Source organism: Ranitomeya imitator, chromosome 3, assembly GCF_032444005.1.
Source record: "Ranitomeya imitator isolate aRanImi1 chromosome 3, aRanImi1.pri, whole genome shotgun sequence".
Lineage (NCBI taxonomy): Eukaryota > Metazoa > Chordata > Amphibia > Anura > Dendrobatidae > Ranitomeya > Ranitomeya imitator.
In genome coordinates this window covers 775,267,235-775,290,971 of record NC_091284.1, presented here as the reverse complement: position 1 = coordinate 775,290,971, position 23,737 = coordinate 775,267,235, and the positions used below count along the sequence as shown (strand labels likewise).

General features: G+C 43.3%; 1 protein-coding gene across 4 annotated transcripts in view; it reads right to left on the bottom strand.

Annotated features, from left to right (window-relative positions):
- PARP4 (poly(ADP-ribose) polymerase family member 4) overlaps positions 1-23,737 on the bottom strand; it is a 352,799-nt gene that overhangs the window by 265,587 nt on the left and 63,475 nt on the right. For all 4 annotated transcript variants that reach the window (XM_069759088.1, XM_069759086.1, XM_069759089.1 and 1 more), the window contains exons 14-25: positions 21,252-21,411; positions 20,188-20,312; positions 19,970-20,101; positions 19,806-19,892; positions 19,053-19,217; positions 18,913-18,959; positions 15,695-15,776; positions 15,479-15,616; positions 10,865-11,042; positions 9,346-9,410; positions 8,636-8,823; positions 4,888-4,987 (exon numbers count right to left, since the gene is read on the bottom strand). In XM_069759088.1, coding sequence (XP_069615189.1) covers positions 4,888-4,987; positions 8,636-8,823; positions 9,346-9,410; positions 10,865-11,042; positions 15,479-15,616; positions 15,695-15,776; positions 18,913-18,959; positions 19,053-19,217; positions 19,806-19,892; positions 19,970-20,101; positions 20,188-20,312; positions 21,252-21,411 — 1,467 coding nt within the window. The remainder of the gene's footprint in view (positions 1-4,887; positions 4,988-8,635; positions 8,824-9,345; positions 9,411-10,864; positions 11,043-15,478; positions 15,617-15,694; positions 15,777-18,912; positions 18,960-19,052; positions 19,218-19,805; positions 19,893-19,969; positions 20,102-20,187; positions 20,313-21,251; positions 21,412-23,737) is intronic.

Here is a 23,737-nt window from a genome sequence, read left to right as displayed (position 1 = left end):
GAGAAATGGAGCAATGTGCAACAGCTCTGGAGGGTAAAATTGTTAACCTAAGTATTGATGGGTGGAGTAATGTCCACAATGATCCTATTGTATGTGCTTGTATAACAACAGAAGAAGGTAAAGTCTTCCTTGCACAAACAACTGATACGTCAGGAAATGCACACACAGCAGAATACTTACAAGAAGTGGCAGTAAAAGCTATAACGACATGTGAACAAAAATTCAAATGTCTAGTAAGCAGTTTGGTCACTGACAATGCTGCAAACGTATCCAAGATGAGAAGAGATTTAGAAGAGCAGGGAGGGAATACAAAGCTGCTAATAACATATGGTTGCAGTGCTCATTTGCTGCACCTCTTAGCCAAAGACTTAAGTGTTCCAGAAATAAAGGCTAATGTTGTTGAAATTGCTAAATACTTCCATAATAATCATTTTGCTGCAGCAGCTCTGAAAAGGATGGGTGGAACCAAGCTAACGCTCCCACAAGATGTTAGATGGAACTCTGTGGTGGACTGTTTTGAGCAGTATATCAAAAACTGGCCTATTCTGATGACACTTTGTGAAGAAAATCGAGATAAAATAGATGGCACTGTCACGGCCAAAATCCTCAACATTGGGCTTAAGAGAAATGTTGAACATATGCTGAGCTTCCTGAAACCCATCTCTCAAGCTTTAAACAAAATACAGAAAAATAGCTGTTTTATTGCGGATGCTGTTGAAATTTGGAAGGAACTGAGTGAACACTTAAAAACAGAACTACACATGGACAGAATTAAATTACAAGCAGTAAACAAACGAATGGGACAAGCACTGACTCCAGCTCATTTTTTGGCAAATATTGTCAATATCCAATATCAGGGTCAAAACCTAAGTGCTGAGGAAGAGGAGTTAGCTATGACATGGGTATCCAGCAATCATCCATCTTTAATGCCAACTATAATAAACTTCAGAGCTAAGGGGGAACCATTCAAGAAATATATGTTTGCTGAAGATATTTTAAGGAAGGTCACACCAGTAAACTGGTGGAAGTCACTTAAGCGCTTGGATTTAGAGACTGTTCAAGTAATGATTTCACTTTTAACAGCAGTAGCTTCTTCTGCAGGCGTTGAAAGAATATTCTCTTCCTTTGGACTCATTCATTCTAAATTGAGAAATCGGTTGGGACCCAATAAAGCAGGAAAGCTTGTTTTTCTTTTCCAGATTATGAATAGGAACAAAGAAGATGATGATGAAGATGACGACAAGTGAGCTACAGAGGACAGCAGGGACAGTAGTATTTAAGTTTTTCATGTGTCGGCTGGGCTGACAGTCTAAGTTTCTTAAAATATATATATATTTCGTTTAGCCAAATTAGTTAACAAACATGGATGTTTGTTTAAGCAAATAACTTATGCTGTAATTTTGTTATTGTTTCAGTTGAATAAATCTATTTAAATTGTTATTAAGGTCAGGATTATTTTTCTCCTTCCTAAGTACAACAGAACAGTGGTGTCCAAATATGAATGATTAACCCATTAAACTGGGGAGAAAAAAGTAATATAAAAAATGATTCTAAAAATCTTCATCTACTTGCATGTTAAAGTAGCAAGAACTAGTTTAGGTAGAAACTTTAATTTAAATCACTGATTTAAATCAAGCCTTACTGACTAGTGATTTAAATCGTGATTTAAATTGTGATTTAAATCAGTTAGATTTAAATCAAATCCACCCTGTCAGGGGCTCTAGTGAAGAACCAGGTGTCCACTTAGTTACGCCCCTGCAAGCTCTCTCCGGCCCGCGTCACAGTGGTTCCACAACCACGTGCGTAACAACGTAAGCACGTCTCCATGAAGGGCAGCTATGCTGGAGAAACCTGTAGTTTCAATATCTGCTTCACATTGATGTTTACGGTAATATGCAAAATGAGTGCACCGTGAGCCATCTATCAGTCAGTCTAGCTGCCAGTCCCTCCTGTAGACCAACCATTATAGTGACCTTCCAATTCCCTCACTTTAACTCTGACTAGAGAAGAAAAGCCGCTAACAGCGTCTTATTTTACCCACCACATAAAGTCGGGAGAGATAACTGTTGGCCAAATGGCAGCTATCAAATAAATTATTTTATTTACTGTATATTGGGCCATAATATTCCACCTCACTTTACAATCATCATCACTGTTCTCATTGGGGCTCACAATCTAAACTCCCTGTTAGTATGTCTTTGGAGTGTGGGAGAAAACCGGAGAACCCAGAGGAAATCCACGTAAACCCAGGCAGAACACATACATGGCTTGCAAAAGTATTCACCCCTTCAATGGCATTTTCTGTGTTTACTACCTCACAACTTGAACTTGTAATTTTTTTTTTTTTTTAGTGTTTGCATCAGTTCATGTAGAGAACATGTTTACAACTGGGAAGATTTATTTTTATGGTGAAGCAAACAACAAATGGGACAAAATAATTGAAAACTTCAGTGTGCATAACTATTCACCCCCTTTGTAGAGCCTACTTTTGTGGCAATTACAGGTACAAGTCGCTTTGGATGAGTCTCTGTGAACTTTCCACATCTTACCACTGGGATTTTTGCCCATTCCTCAAGGCAAAACTGATCCAACTCCTTTAAGGTAGATGGCTTCCTCTGGTGAACAGCAATCTTTAAGTTTGACCACAGATTCTAAATTGGATTAAGGTCTAGGCTTTGTCTGGGCCACTCCAAAACGTTTACACGTTTCCCCTTAAACCATTTGAGTGTTTAGCAGTATGCTTTGAGTCACTCTGCTGTTAGAAGGTGAACCGCTGTTCCAGTCTCAAATAACTGACAGACTGAAACAGGTTTTGCTCAAGAATATCACTGTATTTTGCACCATTCATCTTTCCTTGACTTGGACTATTTTCCCTGTCACCGAAAAACATTCTCACGGCATGAAGCTGCCACCACTATGTTTCACTGTGGGGATGGTGTTCTTGCTGTGATGAGGTGTGTTGGTTTGGGGACAGACATAGCATTTACTTTGAGGCCAAAAGGCAAAAGGTTAACTTTTGGTCTCAACTGACCACACCACCTTCCTTCATACACTTGGGGACTCTCCCACATGTCTTTTGGCAAACTCAAAACGAGCCTTGCAATTTTTGTGTGTAAGTAAAGGCTTTTTTTCTGCCCGCTCTTCCATAAAGGCCACATCTATGGAGTGAACAGCTTATTCTGGTCATATGAACAGATACTCCAGGAATTCTGCAGCTCCTTCAGGGTTACCTTTGGTCTTTGTGCTGCCTCTCTGATTAATATTCTTTTTGCCCATGCTGAGAGTTTTGATGGGCGGCCCACTCTTAGCAAGTTTGTTGTGGTATCATGTTCTTTACATTTGATAATAATGAATCTGATTCTACTCCGGGGAATCATCAGAGATTGGAATATTTTTTTTTATAACCCAACCCTGACTTGTCCTTCTCAACAACTTTTCCCCTGATATGTTTGAGATCTCCTTGGTCTTCATGGTGTTTGGCTAATGGTGTTGTAGCCTCTGTCTTTCAGAAAAGGTAACATGTATATACTGACCGACATGTGACACTTAGATTGCACACAGGAGGACTTCCTCTAACTAAGCATGTGACTTATGAAGGTAATTTCTTGCGCATGAAATTTTTAAGGGCTTCATAACAAAAGGGGTGAATGCATATGTGCATGTCAATTTTTAGTTATTTGATCCTATAAATTTAATTTATGCCTATTTTTCTCACTTCACCAACTTAGACTATTTAGTGCTGATGCATCTCACACAAATCAGATTGCAAAAATAATTAAACACGGGTTGTAATGTAACAAAATATGCAAAAAGCCAAGGGGTGGTGGGGTGGTGAATAGTTTCATAAATCACTGGAAACTCCTTGGAGATGTTGTCCCTGGTGGGATTTTAACCCAAGACCCCAGGGCTGCAAGGCTACAGTTCTAACCACTGCATACTACCCTACAGTACATGGTTCTCTTAGACACCCTGCATGTGGCACCCAATATGTAGATGACAACCACCCAAATGACATTTAAGCCATAATTCAGTATGTAGTATGTGTTGGCAGATATGCAACAGATATACAGACTTATTTGTGGGCAGGAGGAGTTTATACTTTTCTGACAGTAGATGGCGATGTTGTTACTGTATGCTTAGCTGAATGTAATGCATATACTTGTTGCACTTTGGTTTCACTTTCTCTCTGGTAAAAGATCCTTCAGACTTCCTGTTATGCTGTATTAAGAAGCTGATGCATGTACCTCATGTTCTGTGTAGATAAAAGTTGAATTACCCCATATAATCTACTCTCAAAGGTTTCTTCTGCGAGCAAACTATGCAACAGTATCTTTGTTAGAAGAAGTATGGAAACCTTTGAAAAAAAAATAACTGAAAGAACTCAGATGCTTAATATTAATATGTAGCAGCCCTGTATAGTGTATTATAAAATCTGGAAAATGCGCTCCATGATGTAAAACCCTTTGATAAAGATTAGACGATGCACAATACTGTTACACACAAATGACAGGACTCGCTCTCCTGCAGAACCAAACTTTGCCCAATACACAAACTTTATCATGTGTGCGATTAAAAAGGCAGGGTGCTGCCAATATCAAAGACAGCCATTGTCCTTTCATAAAAACCAAGTATTTATTCTATTCCAATAAGTATCCAAATACAACGCGTTTTGGAACCGATCAGGTGAAGAAAGATCCAGATCGGCTCAAAAATGCATTCTGTTGGAATACAAGATATAAAATTATTTTATGAAACAGCAAGTGCTATCCTCGATGTTGGCATTGCCTGACTGCATTCCTGCTTTTTGAATGGCACACACACAGAAGCATAGTGGAAGAAGGCACATTGCTTTTAAACAAAGAGGATGACAACAACATGACATCTTACCTGATCTTTCCATCTGCTCTTAGATTTGTCAGCAAAATATTCAAAGGTTCCAGATCCATACTGTGCAAAGCACCGGAGCATGTGTTTATTTGCTGTTGTCCTGCAGTAAAGTAACACATCCACTTGGGTTAGATTGTGTTTTGTGTGCAATGTAATCATACATCATAGTCCATATTTTTTTTTATTAACAACTCCATAGTCAGTGTGCACAAGCAGCGCCGTGGTTAGGGTTTAGGCAGCGCTCGCTCTGGCCGAGCGAGTGCTGTCACCCAAAGTCAGGGGAACTGTTCAATATGTAAACTGAAGGGTCATAAAGGTCTTGGCCATGCCAAGGCTGCACCAAAGCCTCTTCACAGTCACAAAGTTAATAAAGTCCAAAAAAGATAAACGTTCATCAAGTTCAACCATAACAACTGAACCAGTCCAAACCAAAAGGGCTAATCTTTCCCTCCTGATCCCAACTGTCGATCAAGTGGACTAAACAATCAGAAAAGAACATTACAGATGTACAAAATTATTTTATTTATCTTCTAAAAAAGCATCAAAGCCTTTTTTTAAAACCATCAATGGTTCTTACTATGACTAGATCTTTAGGTAGACTATTCCCCAGTTTAATTTTCCTCTGGAATAAAACGAGTTTCCAAAAGTAAGTACAGTAACGAAATATATTTCTGCTTGTAGTATTACTATAGGGGCCAAGGACGGGGGCGCAGGATGGGAGCAGCACATGACAGAACGGGGGAGCAGGATGGGAGCAGCACGTGACAGAATAGGGCAGCACATGACAGAACGGGGGCGCAGGATGGGAGCAGCACATGTCAGAATGGGGGCGCAGGATGGGAGCAGCACATGACAGGATGGGGACGCAGGATGGGAGCAGCACATGACAGGATGGGGACGCAGGATGGGTGCAGCACATGTCAGAATGGGGGCGCAGGATGGGAGCAGCACATGACAGGATGGGGACGCAGGATGGGAGCAGCACATGACAGGATGGGGACGCAGCATGGGTGCAGCACATGTCAGAATGGAGGCGCAGGATGGGAGCAGCACATGACAGAATGGGGGCGCAGGATGGGAGCAGCACATGTCAGAATGGGGGCGCAGGATGGGAGCAGCACATGACAGGATGGGGACGCAGGATGGGAGCAGCACATACCAGGATGGAGACCATATACCAATATAAATGCTTGCCACCCGGGCATAGAACGGGTTCAATAGCTAGTAAAATGAATAATCAGAAATACCATTTGTCTAATAATTGTGCACGTGGTGTGAACACGTGTGTTCCCCTTTGAAATAACAATTTTGGAGCATCTTTTCTTATAGCTATTCTTATATAGATATCCCACAACTGTTGGTGAGTACAAACATGTACTAAAATAGATGTCAGGAGATCTGCCAGGTCTTCAATCGAACAAACAAGATGTCCAAGGTGATGAATGTTTGTCATTAGGGGTCACCTATTGATCACAAGAATGGGAGTCTCAAAGTCCTCTGTGGGAATGGAGCAGTAGTGAGCATGTGCAGCCGCTGCTCCATGTACTCACCGCACATGCTCACTACTCTCCAGTCAAACAGGAGATTTGGGGCTTCTGATTCTCAGATGAGTGGGTGGTCTCCAAGCCCCCAGCAATCATACATTTCTCACCTATCCATAGTTGTTATGGTATAACCCCTTGAGTCATATAGCCAGATTTCCACTAATCTTCAGAAAGGCCAACAAAAAACATTTGATTGTCACATATAACAACAAGCTATCCTATAAATCATTAAGTGTTACGGCTTACCCTACACCCCCAGTGAACAGCTGAATATCGTTCTTATGTTTGCTTAGAATCTGAAAGACCAAGTGTTCATTTTGGACATGTCCATCACTGATCAGGAAAACTTTTTGAAGTCCCTTTTTAGGTTTGAGTAAACACAAGCATTGCAGAACCTTCCAGAACTCAGTGCCACCCCTGGCCCCGTTCCACCGCTGCGCACCGCCATCTTCCCGGCCCTCGGCCTGTGACCTTCAGTTCAGAGGGCGCGATGACGCGCTTAATGCGGCGCGCAGCGGTGGAACGGGGCCAGGTGAATATAGTAAGTGCTGGGGGGCCTGAGCTGGCAGCGATACCGGCACCTGACCCCCACAGCGCGCCGGTGTCCCCGCCTGCTCAGGCCCCCCAGCACTCGGCGCCCAGCAACCATAGGTGAGTATGGTATTTTTTTTTTTTATATATTGCAGCAGCATACGGGGCATATACAATGGAGCCTGTTATGGGGCCATAAACCATAATGGAGCATCTTATGGGGCCATAAAAACCATAATGGAGCAGTGTACGGGGGCATATAGTATGGAGCATCTTATGAGGGCCATAAACCTTTATGGAACAGCGTACGGGACATATACTATGGAGCATCTTATGGGGGCCATAAACCATAATGGAGCAGTGTACGGGGGCATATACCATGGAGCATCTTATGGGGGCCATAAACCTTTATGGAACAGCGTACGGGGGCATACACTATGGAGCATCTTATGGGGGCCATAAACCATAATGGAGCAGTGTATGGGGCATATACTATGCAGCATCTTATGGGGGCCATAAACCTTTATGGAACATGGTATGGGGGCATATACTATGGAGCATCTTATGGGGGCCATCAACCTTTATGGAGCAGTGTACGGGGCATATACTATGGAGCATTTTATGGGGGCCATAAACCTTTATGGAGCAGCGTATGGGGCATATGGATGGGAGCAGCAAATTAAAGGATGGGGGAGCGGGATGGGAGCAGCACGTGACAGAATAGGGCAGCACATGACAGAACGGGGGCGCAGGATGGGAGCAGCACATGTCAGAATGGGGGCGCAGGATGGGAGCAGCACATGACAGGATGGGGACGCAGGATGGGAGCAGCACATGACAGGATGGGGACGCAGCATGGGTGCAGCACATGTCAGAATGGAGGCGCAGCATGGGTGCAGCACATGTCAGAATGGAGGCGCAGGATGGGAGCAGCACATGTCAGAATGGGGGCGCAGGATGGGAGCAGCACATGTCAGAATGGGGGCGCAGGATGGGAGCAGCACATGACAGGATGGGGACGCAGGATGGGAGCAGCACATACCAGGATGGAGACCATATACCAATATAAATGCTTGCCACCCGGGCATAGAACGGGTTCAATAGCTAGTAAAATGAATAATCAGAAATACCATTTGTCTAATAATTGTGCACGTGGTGTGAACACGTGTGTTCCCCTTTGAAATAACAATTTTGGAGCATCTTTTCTTATAGCTATTCTTATATAGATATCCCACAACTGTTGGTGAGTACAAACATGTACTAAAATAGATGTCAGGAGATCTGCCAGGTCTTCAATCGAACAAACAAGATGTCCAAGGTGATGAATGTTTGTCATTAGGGGTCACCTATTGATCACAAGAATGGGAGTCTCAAAGTTCTCTGTGGGAATGGAGCAGTAGTGAGCATGTGCAGCCGCTGCTCCATGTACTCACCGCACATGCTCACTACTCTCCAGTCAAACAGGAGATTTGGGGCTTCTGATTCTCAGATGAGTGGGGGGTCTCCAAGCCCCCAGCAATCATACATTTCTCACCTATCCATAGTTGTTATGGTATAACCCCTTGAGTCATATAGCCAGATTTCCACTAATCTTCAGAAAGGTCAACAAAAAACATTTGATTGTCACATATAACAACAAGCTATCCTATAAATCATTAAGTATTACGGCTTACCCTACACCCCCAGTGAACAGCTGAATATCGTTCTTATGTTTGCTTAGAATCTGAAAGACCAAGTGTTCATTTTGGACATGTCCATCACTGATCAGGAAAACTTTCTGAAGTCCCTTTTTAGGTTTGAGTAAACACAAGCATTGCAGAACCTTCCAGAACTCAGTGCCACCCATGGTGGGCTTTGCTTTCTATGAATAGATGAAAACCTTATAGTAAGTCAAGGCAAAATACATGCAAAGGACCAAAGTAAAATCTGAAAACAATGAAAATATACAACATATGCACATATACTAAAAGAAAAAACAAGGTTAAAGGGGTATTACCATCTCCAAGATCCTATCCCAATATCTAGTGGGTGTGATAATAATAACATTAGCAAATACTTCCAATTAGAAATGTAGTGTATTTTTTCTGATTCGCTATGTCTCTTTCCTCATATACAGGTATTGCAGGACCTTAGGTATCCATGGTTACGACCACTGAAATAGTGACTGTTAGCTAGCTGCTAGTGGTCGTAACCATGGATATTTAAGGTCCTGCAATGCCTGCACATAATGAAAGAGAGCTAGCAAATCTGAAAAACGATACTACATTTCTAATTGGAAGTATTTGCTAATATTATTACTACAATGACTACATCATACTGGATAGAATCTTGGAGATATGAATACCCCTATAAGTTCGGGGAAGAAAACAACGTAGCTCCTTACTTTTATAAATGTCTCCATATCTTCTCCAAGGTTTAGCTTTGGAAACATATAAAACTCTTTAGAACCTGCCAAAATAATATGTACACTTAGATTTTCTCTGTGAATATTCATTATGGTGCTTCATGTAAAAAAAATCATTTGTGCCCCATTTAGTGAATAGAATGATAGTTACCAAAATGCTGTTTTTGTTAAGTCTACGGACTAATTGTTGTATGGTCATGTAAATGGAATCTGTCAGCAGGTAATTGCTATGTAATCTGACAGTAGAATGATGGAGGGACAGAGACACTGATCCCAACGATGTGTCACTTAGCTTACTGGGTGCAGCAGTTGTGATACAATCATAGTTCTCTTTGCTGCAGATCTAGCAGAGATCTAAATGCTGAACTGTGCATAACCCTGCCCACATCACTGATTGACAGCTTTCTGTGTACATTGTGCATAGGCAGAAAACTCCTAGTCAGTAGTGGGGACGGGGTTGGACTAGGAGGCACCAGATATCTAGCCCTGTAGTGATAATCTCCTGCAGATAAAACATTTATTTTAATACAACACCAAAAGTAAGGCTGGGTTCCCATTGCGTTATGGGAACGCGCTTAACGGACAGCGTTGCACGGCAAAATTAACGCCATGCAACGCGTCCGTTAGCGCGCCCATTCACGGCAATGGGAACGCGCAGCACTAGCGCGTGCCATGTTTGGCACGCGCTAGCGACGCGCCAGTGTTTCCTGGCGCGCCGCGGACGCTGCTTGCAGCGTCCGAGGCGCGCCCGTGGTCCGTTCCCCACTCTCGCAGATCGGGGATCTGCGAGAGCGGGGACGTTACCGCGACCCCAGGACGCGGCCCCATTAAAAACATTGCGTTAGCGCAACCCGCTAGCGCTAGCGCTAAACGGGTTGCACTAACGCAATGTGACCCTAGCCTAAGTGACGCAACCCTGGAATTAGGTTTTTTGCCTCTACATCAGGCTGCTCTCAGATTATGTAGGAAAAAACTGCTGACAGATTCCCTTTAATAAATATCGCTTCTTCCAATAACTTACACTGGAAATGTCTTAGGCTCTGTTCACATGTCTAGTAGTTAGTTCCATTTTTGGATCATAAAAATGGAAATAAAACATTTGACAGGAAACAAAAGTGTCACATCAGACATTAAAGAGACGCTGTCAGCACAATGACTGTTCAAAATAAGTCCGGCCGCTCGGTGCTTCACGGCGGGGCCAATTATTTATATTCACCTTCCCACCTGCTTGGTTTCCCTCCTCCTCCACCCCCTCTTATTTGATTGACAGCTCTGGCTTCATAGAGCCAGAGAAGGGTGGAGATAGATGGAAACCAAGCAGGTGGGAAGATGTATATAAATGACTGAACCCGCCGTGATGCACCGAGCGGCAGGACTTGGTTCACACAGTCATTCTGCGCTGACAGAGACCCTGTAAAACTCACACAAGACAGATGAGAACCTAGGAAGAGTCAGAGATAGCACAGAAGATAAAATATGGGTTTCTCTATAGACTTACTTGACCCAAAAAGGACAACGTTCACATATCTGCAGCTCAGAGAACGAAGTGCGAGCAGTGCCACCTGTTTAGCACTCTGAAAACAGGACGCCATGGAGTTGGAACAGTCGAGGCATATCGTCAGAAATACATCGTCACAATTGTATGGAATGTCAGGTTGAAAGATCAGCATGCAGGCCTATAAGAAAGTATGGAGTAATCAGCGTAAGCAGAGACTTACAGCGCTTTATGAAAAATGAAAAAGGGATAGGAAGCAAATATCTGTCCTGAAACATTTGATCTGTTGTTACATTAGGACGGCTAATTCACAAGGAAATGTCTAAGTCTGCGTGAAAGAGCCAGGCAGGAGTGGGTTAATTTCTAGCATTGCAGGTCTAGAGAGCCAGGCTGGGTGTTCACTTGTCAGGTCGGCTGGGGAGCTGAGCAGTCTGTGATGTTACAGCGGTAAAAAGACCGTGGAATGGTGGATAGTCTACCAGAACCTGAGGGGTGTTGGAGCTGGTGAGTACCCAGCGAATGTGACGTACACTGAGTTTGGTGTGGAACCTGATCTGCTGTCTGGGAAAGACTCTGCGTTTCTTAGCCTGCAATGAGAGAAGGACTGGGTAGGGTGACCCTACTCTGTTAGGCTAGAAACAGACCAGTGTATGAAATATGCTAATGACCCTGCGAGCGTGAGCCGAGTATCAGTGCTCTGTGCTCCGATCCTATTGCATGCGAGAAACGCAGCACAGGTGCGAAGAAGACTGAGATATTAATTTCTCCATCTCCATGGGCTGTGAGGTCTCACACACACCCATAGAATTGTATGGGTGCGAGGGAGCTGAGACTCGCTGATTGTTCTCACTTGCCGATTCGACATGAGAAAATAAACACAGATATGAGCTGCACCGTAGCATAACACTGGGCTGAGTGCTATGCGATCATAGAATCACAGAAGGTTAGAGATGGAAGGGACCTCCAGGGTCATCTGGTCCAAAGCCCCACTAAATGCAGGATTCATTAAATCATCTCAGACAGATGTCTGTCTAGCCTCTGTTTTAAGAATTCAATTGAAGGAGAACTCACCACCTCTCATGGCAGCCTGTTCCACTCATTGATCACCCTCACTGTCAAAAACTTTTTTTCTAATATCTAATCTGTATCTTCTCCCTTTCAGTTTCATTCCATTGGTTCTTGTATTTCCATGTGCAAATGAGAATAATGGTGATCCCTCTACACTGTGACAGCCCTTCAGATATTTGTAGACAGCTATTAAGTCTCCTCTTAGCCTTCTTTTTTGCAAGCTAAACATTCCCAGATCTATTAACCGTTCCTTGTAGGACATAGTTTGCAGTCTGCTCACCATCCTCACAGCTCTTCTCTGAACTTGATCCAGTTTTTCAATGACACAGATGTCTGTCCAGCCTCTGTTTGAAGACTTCCATTGAAGGAGAACTCACCACCTCTCGTGCAGATGTCCCACTTATTGATCACCCTCAGTGTCAACAAAATTTTTTTCTAATATCTAATTTGTATCTTCTCCCTTTCAGTTTCATTCCATTGCTTCTCATGTTTCCATGTGCAAATGAGAATTAGGATGATCCCTCTACACTGTGACAGCCCTTTACCTTCTTTTTTGCAAGCTAAAACATTCCTAGATCCTTTAGCCATTGCTTTGCAGTTCTCTCACCATCCTGGTAGCTCTACTCTGAACTTGCACCAGTTTTTCAATGTCTTTTTTTTAAATGTGGTGCCCAGAACTGGACACAGTATTCCAGATGAGGTCTGACCAAAGTGGAGTAGAGGGAGATAATTGCTTCACGTGATCTAGACTTTGCTTCTCTTAATACATCCTAGAACTGTGTTTGCCTTTTTTTGCTGCTGCATCACACTGTTGACTCAATGCAGTCTGTGATCTATTAGTATACCCAAGTCTTTTTCACAGATCAGCACTGCCTCATTGAATAACATTGGTCTGAGCAATACCTTTTGTTCCACATTACACTCGTCTTTTTTATACGCTAGCGTGAGCGAAGCCTTAGTGATGTTTTCCTGCTTTATCTGAGCCTCAAGCAGCATCATACAGCCATCATTGGTTTTCCTGCCCTCTACTGACCCTACACAGCAGAGCTGACCCGTGAACTGCAAAAAATCTGGGAGCTACAGCTGACCTGACTGTGTCAGCTCTAATGTGAAAATCGTCATATTTCCACGGTTTTCAAGCCAGATTTAAAAAACAAACAAACAAACAAACAAACAACAGAACACAAAAAATTGACAATGCCATTTTTGTGCAGATTCCACACCAAAATCCTAACAAAGTCCACTGACAACCTACTGCCAAGGCAAATAACTGTCATGAGTCCTCTGCTCAGAATGTCTGGGACTCTGTGATGGTCAGCTCTGCCATCCTATCCTGTGCTGGGGCGCGCTGAGCTGCCGATGCTTTGATTGACAGCTCGGTTGACCTACCTAGCTGGCAAGTGCAGAGATTTCCACAGATGCTCCATGTTCTTGGTAATTGCCCTGTTTAGGTGAGCTGTCTGGCCCAGATCATTGCCGGTCAAAAGCTTGTTCTAAGCTTGTGCTCTCTGGTGTATTTGCCTGTACCCTGTGCTGTAAGGCTAGTTTCACACTAGCGATGGGCAGAGCTGCGCATGGCAGCCTTCTTCCTCCGTTAAGCCCAGCCCACTGCCACACCTCTTCCTTCTGCTCCGCCTACATCTGCATGCGTCCTGCTTACCCTATCTTTAACATTGGGTACGCAGGCCATGCGGATGTATCCGCATGCGTCTTTTTGACGCTGCACCGTCAGCAACAAAATGCAACATGTTGCGTTCGACGCAGGTCAGCGCATCGTCAAAACGACGCATGTGGAGGCATCCGTATACATCCGCATGGCCTGCGTACCCAATGTTAAAGATAGGGTACGCAGAACGCATGCAGACTTAGGCGGAGCTGAAGGAAGAGGCGCAGCAGTGGGTGGGGCTTAACTGAGGAAGAAGGCTTTCATCCGCAGCCCTGCCAAATGCAAGTCTGAAACCAGCCTAAGTTCTGATCCTCTTCTGCTGCTGACCTTTGGACCGTGTTCAGACTACCCGTTTGTTATTGCCCCTTTGCATCCGATATTCTGCTGCTGACCTTTGGACCGTGTTCAGACTGTGTGTGTTATTACCCCTTTGCTTATCTGCTATTTCTCTGGTATTCGGACCCTGGAATATGACCTGACGTACGACTTTGTATTTTCCCCTGGTTTACTACGTGATCTTTTGGTATTGACCCCGGAACATCTGACTGCGCTGATTCACAGCCTCTCCGTGGGGTGTGACTAGCGTCACAGAATTGTGTATTTTACACCAACTTTGCAAGCTCCTGAAAAAATAAAGGCATGGAATCATTCACACCATTAGAGAGCCACAGTATTAGGGTATGTGCACACGTCAGGATTTTTTCCTGACAAAATCCTGAGAATTCTGCCAGAAATCCGCGTGCTTTTTTCGCGCGGATTTCTCGTGGAAATTGCACGTTTTTTACGCGGATTTTTTGCGTTTTTTTTTTATTATAGGAAATCCGCAAAAAATCCGGAAAAAGATAGAGCATGTCCGGATTTTTTGCGGTATGCGGTTTTTTTTCGGAAAAAAACGCTAACATCTGCACAAAAAATGCGGAATGCATTCTAAAAGATAGGATGCATAATGTTAGCGTTTTTTTACCGGATTTATAGCGTTTTTATAGCGATTTTCCGCAAAAAAAACGCTAAAAATCCTGACGTGTGCACATACCCTTAAAGTACACACTGAGCTCATGAACACGTCAATCTGTAGTTAAAGGGAACCTGGCATCTGACATTAAAGTCAAAGCCTGACAGCACACTTGCAGCCAGGTATGTTTTCAATTAAATGCTCCGGCATTCCAGAGAAATTACAATGAAAATGCATTCCGTGATTACCTTTTGGTAAGTTTTTTGACGCTGCAGAATTTCTGCACCTAATTATTAAATTAGGTTACACTACTTACATTTTTATCACATTTTTGCTGCTGCAATTTTTGTCTCTTGTTAATGTGTTATGCTTTAAATAAAGCATTTGTTTTAGATACTTCCAGGTATTTGGCTTTGACAAAACTTTGTTGATAAATTTGCTTATTGACCCCGTCTACATAAAATCTTATCATTAGTATCTGCCAATACTGCGCCCCATCTAGTGAAGTAGCCAACGATAGGTTGCGGTCTCATTCCAAACAAGCGTACGGAAGGGAGGCCGTGCCCACTGGCCAGGAGTATGTATGTAACTCATATATACCCTCCAGTCCTGGGTTTAAAACTGGAGAATCTCCCCAGCGCACAGTGTATGCACTGGGGGGATTCATAAGTCTGCAGTAATACAGACTACTTGCACTGGGGACAGGAGATTTTTTGCTTCTGTGAGGCGAATGGGGTCTGTGCATTGGTTCGATGTGGTTCACGAGTCACAAAAATGAGATGTGAGCTGTGTTTTTTTTTTGTTTGTTTTTTGAGAACTCAAAAATTTCAAGTGCAAACTTTTTGTATAGCTATTGTGGATGGGTAACTAAAAAGACAGCTGAATTCTAGTAAACTAGAAGAATAGAGAAAAGAAAGTGACTGTATTGTACCTCGCTGTCTTGATCTGGGTGTCTCTCAACCCACATTCTTGGAATATAAGAATTTTCCAGTGATATAACCATAATAAAACCTTGATCATCGAAAGAACTCGCTTCTTTGGTTTGAACGACAGCTTTGCACTCCGTCCTCTGCAATAAAGACAATAGACTGATAGTTTCCGAATTGACTGATCTATTGTGCAGCGGGTTCTTATGGAAAACACGTACCTTTATTTTGATTTCATGTGTATAACTGGAAATATTATCTATTTTCCTTGGCATCTCAATGGACATGTCCAAACAAAAAGATCTGAAAGAAATTAAAAATGGAAAAATGTGCACAATGTGAGCAAAATGTGTGAAAGACGGGGGCAATGAGTACAGTTTCTGCATATACAGACCCCACAATCCTATGAATATAGAGCTTGGGCCAGTTTCTCATTTATATCCCCTCATAATAGGGAATATTTATTTATAACAAATAAAAAAGACAAATTACTTTACATGTTAGCTCTGTATATACTGTATAACCAAGTATAGTAATAAACAAATATAATATTAAAAGGAAAAGTATTGAAGTACATAATATATATATATATATATATATATATATATATATAGACATATATAACTACCAGTATATTTATATCATATGTATGGTACATACAATCCCTGGCAAAAATTATGGAACCACCGGCCTTGGAGGATGTTAAGGATGTTAATTCAGTTTAATATTGTAGAAAAAAAAAAGCAGATCACAGACATGGCACAAAACTAAAGTCATTTCAAATTATTTCTTTTAGTGTTTATTAAAGCCAGAAAGTTGCCAAGAACAAAACATGTGGTAGTCAGTAATGGTTACTTTTTTTCGAACAAGAAGAGGGAAAAAATTATGGACTCACTCAATTATGTGGGAAAAAAATTATGGAATCATGAAAAACAAACAAACAAAAAAACACTCCAACACAATGTTAGGGCTAGCAGAACGCACCAAATTATAAGAGAGATGGTATAAGGTGCGTTCGCAGCCCGGGGTCCACCGTGCAGAGATGGAACCTGCTGCTGAGTAATGACGGACTATATGGCGGTACAATGTGGATACACACACGGGTTAACTTCACCCTATGTGAAGGATGCTAACCCTGTTGCGTCACAAAGCCGCGGTACCGCACAAAGAGCGCAAGCAAGGAGTCTCAGGACTCTATCCCAATACACAGGGTTAGAGTACGTTCAGACCACTTGCGCTCGACACCGCAACTGGGGTGTCAAAGTAACAGAAAATATAACTTAAAGCACAAGAGTGCATGCTGTGCCACATTGGCGGACGCCAGTAACCACCCAGACTTGGGATAGGAAAGTGCTCTTTAAGCGCACGGCGCCGCACTGGCGGTTACAGCAATAGACGCTGTATCATGTGTCTTTATGTTGACAGCTTAGTCGGGCGCTAGACAGCAAGCATCCACCTTTTGCGAACAGTCATACACAAGGGAGGGGATTTTAAAGAACGACTTGCACTCATCAACACACACACGATTCCAAATGTATACTAGCGCATGGCCATGCAAACCTGTTATAGCTGCAGCATGTACAGGACCTTCCCAGAAGGACCAATGAGAGTCAGCCACTGAAGAAGAACACCTTCAGGACCTTCCTAAAGGACCAATGGGATTTGCTGCAGTATCTAAGCATGTGACCCTTGATCGCCAACGAGAGATCAAGGTGCTCAGGAAGGATATAATGGAACTAGAGAGAGTACAAAGGAGGGCAACAAAATTAATAAAGGGGATGGGAGAACTACAATACCCAGATAGATTAGCGAAATTAGGATTATTTAGTCTAGAAAAAAGACGACTGAGGGGCGATCTAATAACCATGTATAAGTATATAAGGGGACAATACAAATATCTCGCTGAGGATCTGTTTATACCAAGGAAAGTGACGGGCACAAGGGGGCATTCTTTGCGTCTGGAGGAGAGAAGGTTTTTCCACCAACATAGAAGAGGATTCTTTACTGTTAGGGCAGTGAGAATCTGGAATTGCTTGCCTGAGGAGGTGGTGATGGCGAACTCAGTCAAGGGGTTCAAGAGAGGCCTGGATGTCTTCCTGGAGCAGAACAATATTGTATCATACAATTATTAGGTTCTGTAGAAGGACGTAGATCTGGGTATTTATTATGATGGAATATAGGCTGAACTGGATGGACAAATGTCTTTTTTCGGCCTTACTAACTATGTTACTATGTTACTATGTTACTAGATCTTGCCCTGGGCATGTTCAGAAAGGGAAGAGCAGGACTTAGTCCCAAACACGTCTGCTCGCCGCTGCCCAGTACTGGCTACAATGGCAGAAGCTGGAAAGGCAGCTGTAACAAGTGGTCCAGTATCAGCCTGAGCTAGACACTGGGACCGATGTCTCCGCTGAGCAGACTCCACTGCGGCTGGAGAAGAATGGGAAACCGCAGCGGAGATGGTTCGAGATTGCCCCTGTGCAGAGGCAGAATGGCAATGATAGGTATCACTTATTTATATAGATAACACAGGATCTGCTATCCCCAACAGGTGATGGTGACTTTCTCCTCTCTGCACAGGGACCTCTGTACAGGTTACTGAGCATGAACAGAAGTCAATAGGTCATTTTTTAACTGACAACGCTAGTAGTTGCTCAATGCTCATGCACAGGAAAAGAAGAAGAAAAAAAGTGCATTCAGAAAATAAAGATTAGACAAAAATATGTTTATTTTTAGGCCATATTTTACTGTGGCCTATCCTGGCTATGGTGCTGGGAGTTATGTACCCACATTGGGCACATGTGGACTGATTTAACCTGTTGGTGCCATACTTTGCTACCTTACTGGCTCCAGACAGCTCTTAGGCTTTGTGAAACTGGGCTGCTCCTGTTTTCTTGCTGTCAGCACTGGAGAACCGTGAGCCTCATACTACCCAGTTAAGCAGATGTAAATTCAAAATGAATATACACTGCTCCCCATGCCCATCTCTGGTTGGCATGGGGAGCAGTGAATATTAATTTTGAATATGCACTGGTTGCACCTCTTTCAACATTTTATAAACTGTTGTTTTGCATCTCGTCTGATGAATGATGAATGAGCTACATGCTCAGGCTCTGTTCATGGTAAGTTATCAAGCTGGAGCAGATTTATTGTCTATCAGAATCAGTCACAAAAACTCTATGCACTTTCATGGGTCTGCTGAGGTTACTTTCATTTTTCATGGCAAGAATAGTGATGCATGCTGCTGAAACCCTAAGGGAGTGCCTAATGGAGTCTCTCAGCCGCAGCGTAAACGTGAACACTGACTTAGAAACTTCTTTATAAAGAAAATCCATTGTAATGTGATCCATTAGGATACATAGAAAACTTCTGCACAGCATATTGAATACACAGCTACATTATACTGATCAGAGACAAAATTGTAATTTAGAACACTTACCCGCCTGGTGTCTTGTCACTTCCAATGCCCACTTTTGTTACAGTATCCTATGAAAATAAAATGGTTTCAATCAACATAACTATTGTACTAATATCGATACCTCCAATCACGGTTTGTTTTTTTTTGTTTTTGTTTTTTACCTGTGTGTTTTCCTTTAATGCTTTGTCTTGTTGCCATTCAGCTACATTTCCAGGAATTGAGAATTCAATAGAATCATACTTATAGCTGAGTTCCATAACGTAGGTGATTTTTATGACAACCGTTGCCTTGGATGGTAAATTTCCAACACTCACTGTGAAGACGTCCTAAAACAGCAAGAGCAAGTCTAAGGCCGGGGCCACACTTGCGAGTGCAATGCGAGAAACTCGCATCGATACCCGGCACTGCCTCCGGCACACGGGGCCAGAGTGTGCGGCTGCATGTATTTTTATGCAGTTGAACGCTCCGGTGAGAACCGCCGGCGGCAGTGCCGGGTATTGATGCGAGTGACTCCATAAAAAGAGGTTTGCAAAACATTAACATTTTAAAACGGGCATGAATCCAGACTCATACAATGCCAATTTCATATTAAGATTATAAATCTATTGTGGATTATCATAGTCAACGCACCAGCCTCATTAGGTCTAAGGGATCTATCCAATTCTTCACCATTGTAGGGTGTGTAATGATGAGTCAAGCATATGCTTTGATTTACCTCTCTAGGTTACAAGCAAAATTATCCTACAAAAAATTAAACATTAGTGGGCTTATAGACTACTAGGACAGCCGCTGGAACGGCATCGGCACCAGAGGAGGGTACAGATGTTTTTATTTTAATGGGGCCAAACACTCTGATTCAGAAGCTGTTGTCCTAGTATTAGACAACCATTTAATGTAATAGCATAGAAACATACAGGAGCATCTTGGTCCATGAGATAAGCGCCATGTCCTTCACTGATGGCGGTCCTGTATTCTTGATGTGCCTTCTGCTTTTCCTTCACCTGAACACAATGATTTACATCAGAGACAAATCTAAATAATAAAAATATTGTTACTGTAACAAAACCAAGCCCTATACCTCTCCTATGATGTGTTTCCCATTGATAAAAGCTTCAAACCCACATACAGCTGCTGTGCTGTCCAGGGGGAAAACATACTTTGCCTCAATCGGGAAGGTGGAATTATTCTTATAGGTCTGGAATATCACCACCTGTTGTAAGAAAAACATGTATTAGATGATTTATCTGAGAAACTCCAGGCCTTTCTGGTGGCATAATATTTTAATATCACATGTACCTGAGCTGCAAGATCCATTAACCGAGCTTTGACATGTATGCTTTCGAGAGGAATCTGCTGCCCATCACTGCCTTTTAGACCACCTTTTGTGACCTGTTGCTCAGGTAGATCGTCTACTGAAACATCTGTTAAAATAGGAAAATTCATTCATGGAGTGTTCACGTTGTCCAATGTTGTGGGCAATCCCCACTTTTTAGATAGATCCTTTGGCAAAAAAATAGATCCAAAAATGTCCTCCTACGAGAACACAGCTCCTGATTGGGTCCACCTTGTCGTGGTGGGATGGCGTTTATGTTTTTTTTTAATCAAAATAGTGTTAACTATGGACCCTGTGTTATTTACATGTACTATTACTATTTACTTACTACGGGTATTTTCTCAATTTGCTTTTTTCTTTGGTTTTGTCTGATATACAGTACAGACCAAAAGTTTGGACACACCTTCTCATTTAAATATTTTTCTGTATTTTCATGACTATGAAAATTGTACATTCACACTGAAGGCATCAAAACTATGAATTAACACATGTGGAATTATATACTTAAAGTGTGAAACAACTGAAAATATGTCTTATATTCTAGGTTCTTCAAAGTAGCCACCTTTTTTTGTTAAGTACGGTATATAATTCCACATGTGTTAATTCATAGTTTTGATTACTTCAGTGTGAATGTACAATATTCATAGTCATGAAAATACAGAAAAATCTTTAAATGAGGTGTGTCCAAACTTTTGGTCTGTACTGTAGCCACAGTGTGAACGTGCTCCTACACACTGCCCCTTTACCATCTTATGTTCCGACTCATTTCTTTGGTTAGAACGCAGCTGAAAAATGCCACCATAAGAGAAGATACTCATTACACAGTGCCTATTTTAATCAGTTTATGCGTGTAATGCTGGACAGGACAGGTTCCCCACAGTGAGGGACTATCTTTATAACAGCCCTCCATTCAGGCAAAGAGATGAAGATCCTGAACTGAGAACCCCCTAATATAATCTGAGAATTACCCAACATATCTGAAACTTGGTTTCCTAAACTCCAAAACTCATTTACAAACATCCCTTACCTTCTGATGCTTCAGGCAGGCTCTTACAATGATCCAGTGCTTGATCAATTGATATATACAAAGATTCTTTCTGTAGGTCGACGTAGTCCCCATCCGTGGAAAACTGCACAACGTATCTCATTTGTACTTGATTGACGTCATACACCACATACTCATCATCCTAAAAAGTACCACCAGAGTATCAGGCAGGATGATCCACCTTATTTCCCAGATATGGTGCAATTACTGATCATTGTGAATAATGCAAGGGATGCAGGATGTGGGATAGAGGATCCCTGATGGGTGAGGCAAGAGCGTGTTGCTGAATTCAGAGCTCCATTCCAAGTTTATTCTATGGCTTCTAATGATTATTTATGCTCCACATTTTCTGTTAAATATTCTAACTTTGAAGTTTGCTTTACATCTATAATATAACGCTGGGAGCGTCACTCTGTCCGAAGCCTTTATAGACTGCGCAAGCGCAAGCGCCGGCGCAGTCTGGACCCCGCTGAGTAACGCTCCCAGGAGATCGCGGTATGCGTAAACACTGAACGCACACCGCGATCTCCAACGGAGAAGCAGGGACGCGCCAGGAGGGTGAGTATTATATTCACCTGTCCCGTTCCAGCGGTGCGTGTGGCTCCGTGTTCCGGGTCCTCTGCGTGTGACATTCACAGTTCAGAGGGCGCGATGACGCGCTTAATGCGCGTCGCCCTCTGACTGAACAGTCACAGCAGAGGAAGACGGAGCGGCACGCAGCGCTGGATCACGGCCAGGTGAATATAGCAAGTGCTGGGGGGCCTGAGCTAACGGCGATAACGGCACCTGACCCTCACAGCGCGCCGGTGTCCCCACCTGCTCAGGCCCCCCAGCACTCGGCGCCCAGCGATGATAGGTGAGTACGGTATTTTTTTTTAATATATCGCAGCAGCATACGGGGCATATACTATGGAGCATCTTATGGGGGCCATCAACCATAATGGAGCAGTGTACGGGGGCATATACAATGGAGCATCTTATGGGGGCCATCAACCATACTGGAGCAGTGTACGGGGGCATATACAATGGAGCATCTTATGGGGGCCATAAACCATAATGGAGCAGTGTACGGGGGCATATAATATGGAGCATCTTATGGGGGCCATCAACCATACTGGAGCAGTGTACGGGGGCATATACAATGGAGCATCTTATGGGGGCCATAAACCATAATGGAGCAGTGTACGGGGGCATATAATATGGAGCATCTTATGGGGGCCATCAACCATAATGGAGCAGTGTACGGGGGCATATACAATGGAGCATCTTATGGGGGCCATAAACCATAATGGAGCAGTGTACGGGGGCATATAATATGGAGCACCTTATGGGGGCCATCAACCATACTGGAGCAGTGTACAGGGGCATATAAAATGGAGCATCTTATGGGGGCCATCAACCATAATGGAGCAGTGTACGGGGGCATATACAATGGAGCATCTTATGGGGGCCATCAACCATAATGGAGCAGTGTACGGGGGCATATACTATGGAGCATCTTATGGGGGCCACAAACCATAATGGAGCAGTGTACGGGGGCATATAATATGGAGCATCTTATGGGGGCCATCAACCATAATGGAGCAGTGTACGGGGGCATATACTATGGAGCATCTTATGGGGGCCATCAACCATAATGGAGCAGTGTACGGGGGCATATACAATGGAGCATCTTATGGGGGTCATCAACCATAATGGAGCAGTGTACGGGGGCATATAATATGGAGCATCTTATGGGGGCCATCAACCATACTGGAGCAGTGTACGGGGGCATATACAATGGAGCATCTTATGGGGGCCATAAACCATAATGGAGCAGTGTACGGGGGCATATAATATGGAGCATCTTATGGGGGCCATCAACCATAATGGAGCAGTGTACGGGGGCATATACAATGGAGCATCTTATGGGGGCCATAAACCTTTATGGAGCAGTGTACGGTGCATATACTATGGAGCATCTTATGGGGGTCATCAACCATAATGGAGCAGTGTACAGGGGGCATATAATATGGAGCATCTTATGGGGGTCATCAACCATAATGGAGCAGTGTACGGGGGGCATATACTATGGAGCATCTTATGGGGGCCATAAACCTTTATGGAGCAGTGTACGGGGCATATACTATGGAGCATCTTATGGGGGCCATAAACCTTTATGGAGCAGTGTACGGGGCATATACTATGGAGCATCTTATGGGGCCATAAACCTTTATGGAGCAGCGTATGGGGCATATGGATGGGAGCAGTAAATTACAGAACGGTGGCGCAGGATGGGAGCAGCACATGACAGAACGGGGGCGCAGGATGGGAGCAGCACATGATAGAATAGGGCAGCACATGACAGAACGGGGGTGCAGGATGGCAGCAGCACATGACAGAACGGGGGCGCAGGATGGCAGCAGCACATGACAGAACGGGGGTGCAGGATGGGAGCAGCACATGAAAGAACGGGGGCGCAGGATGGG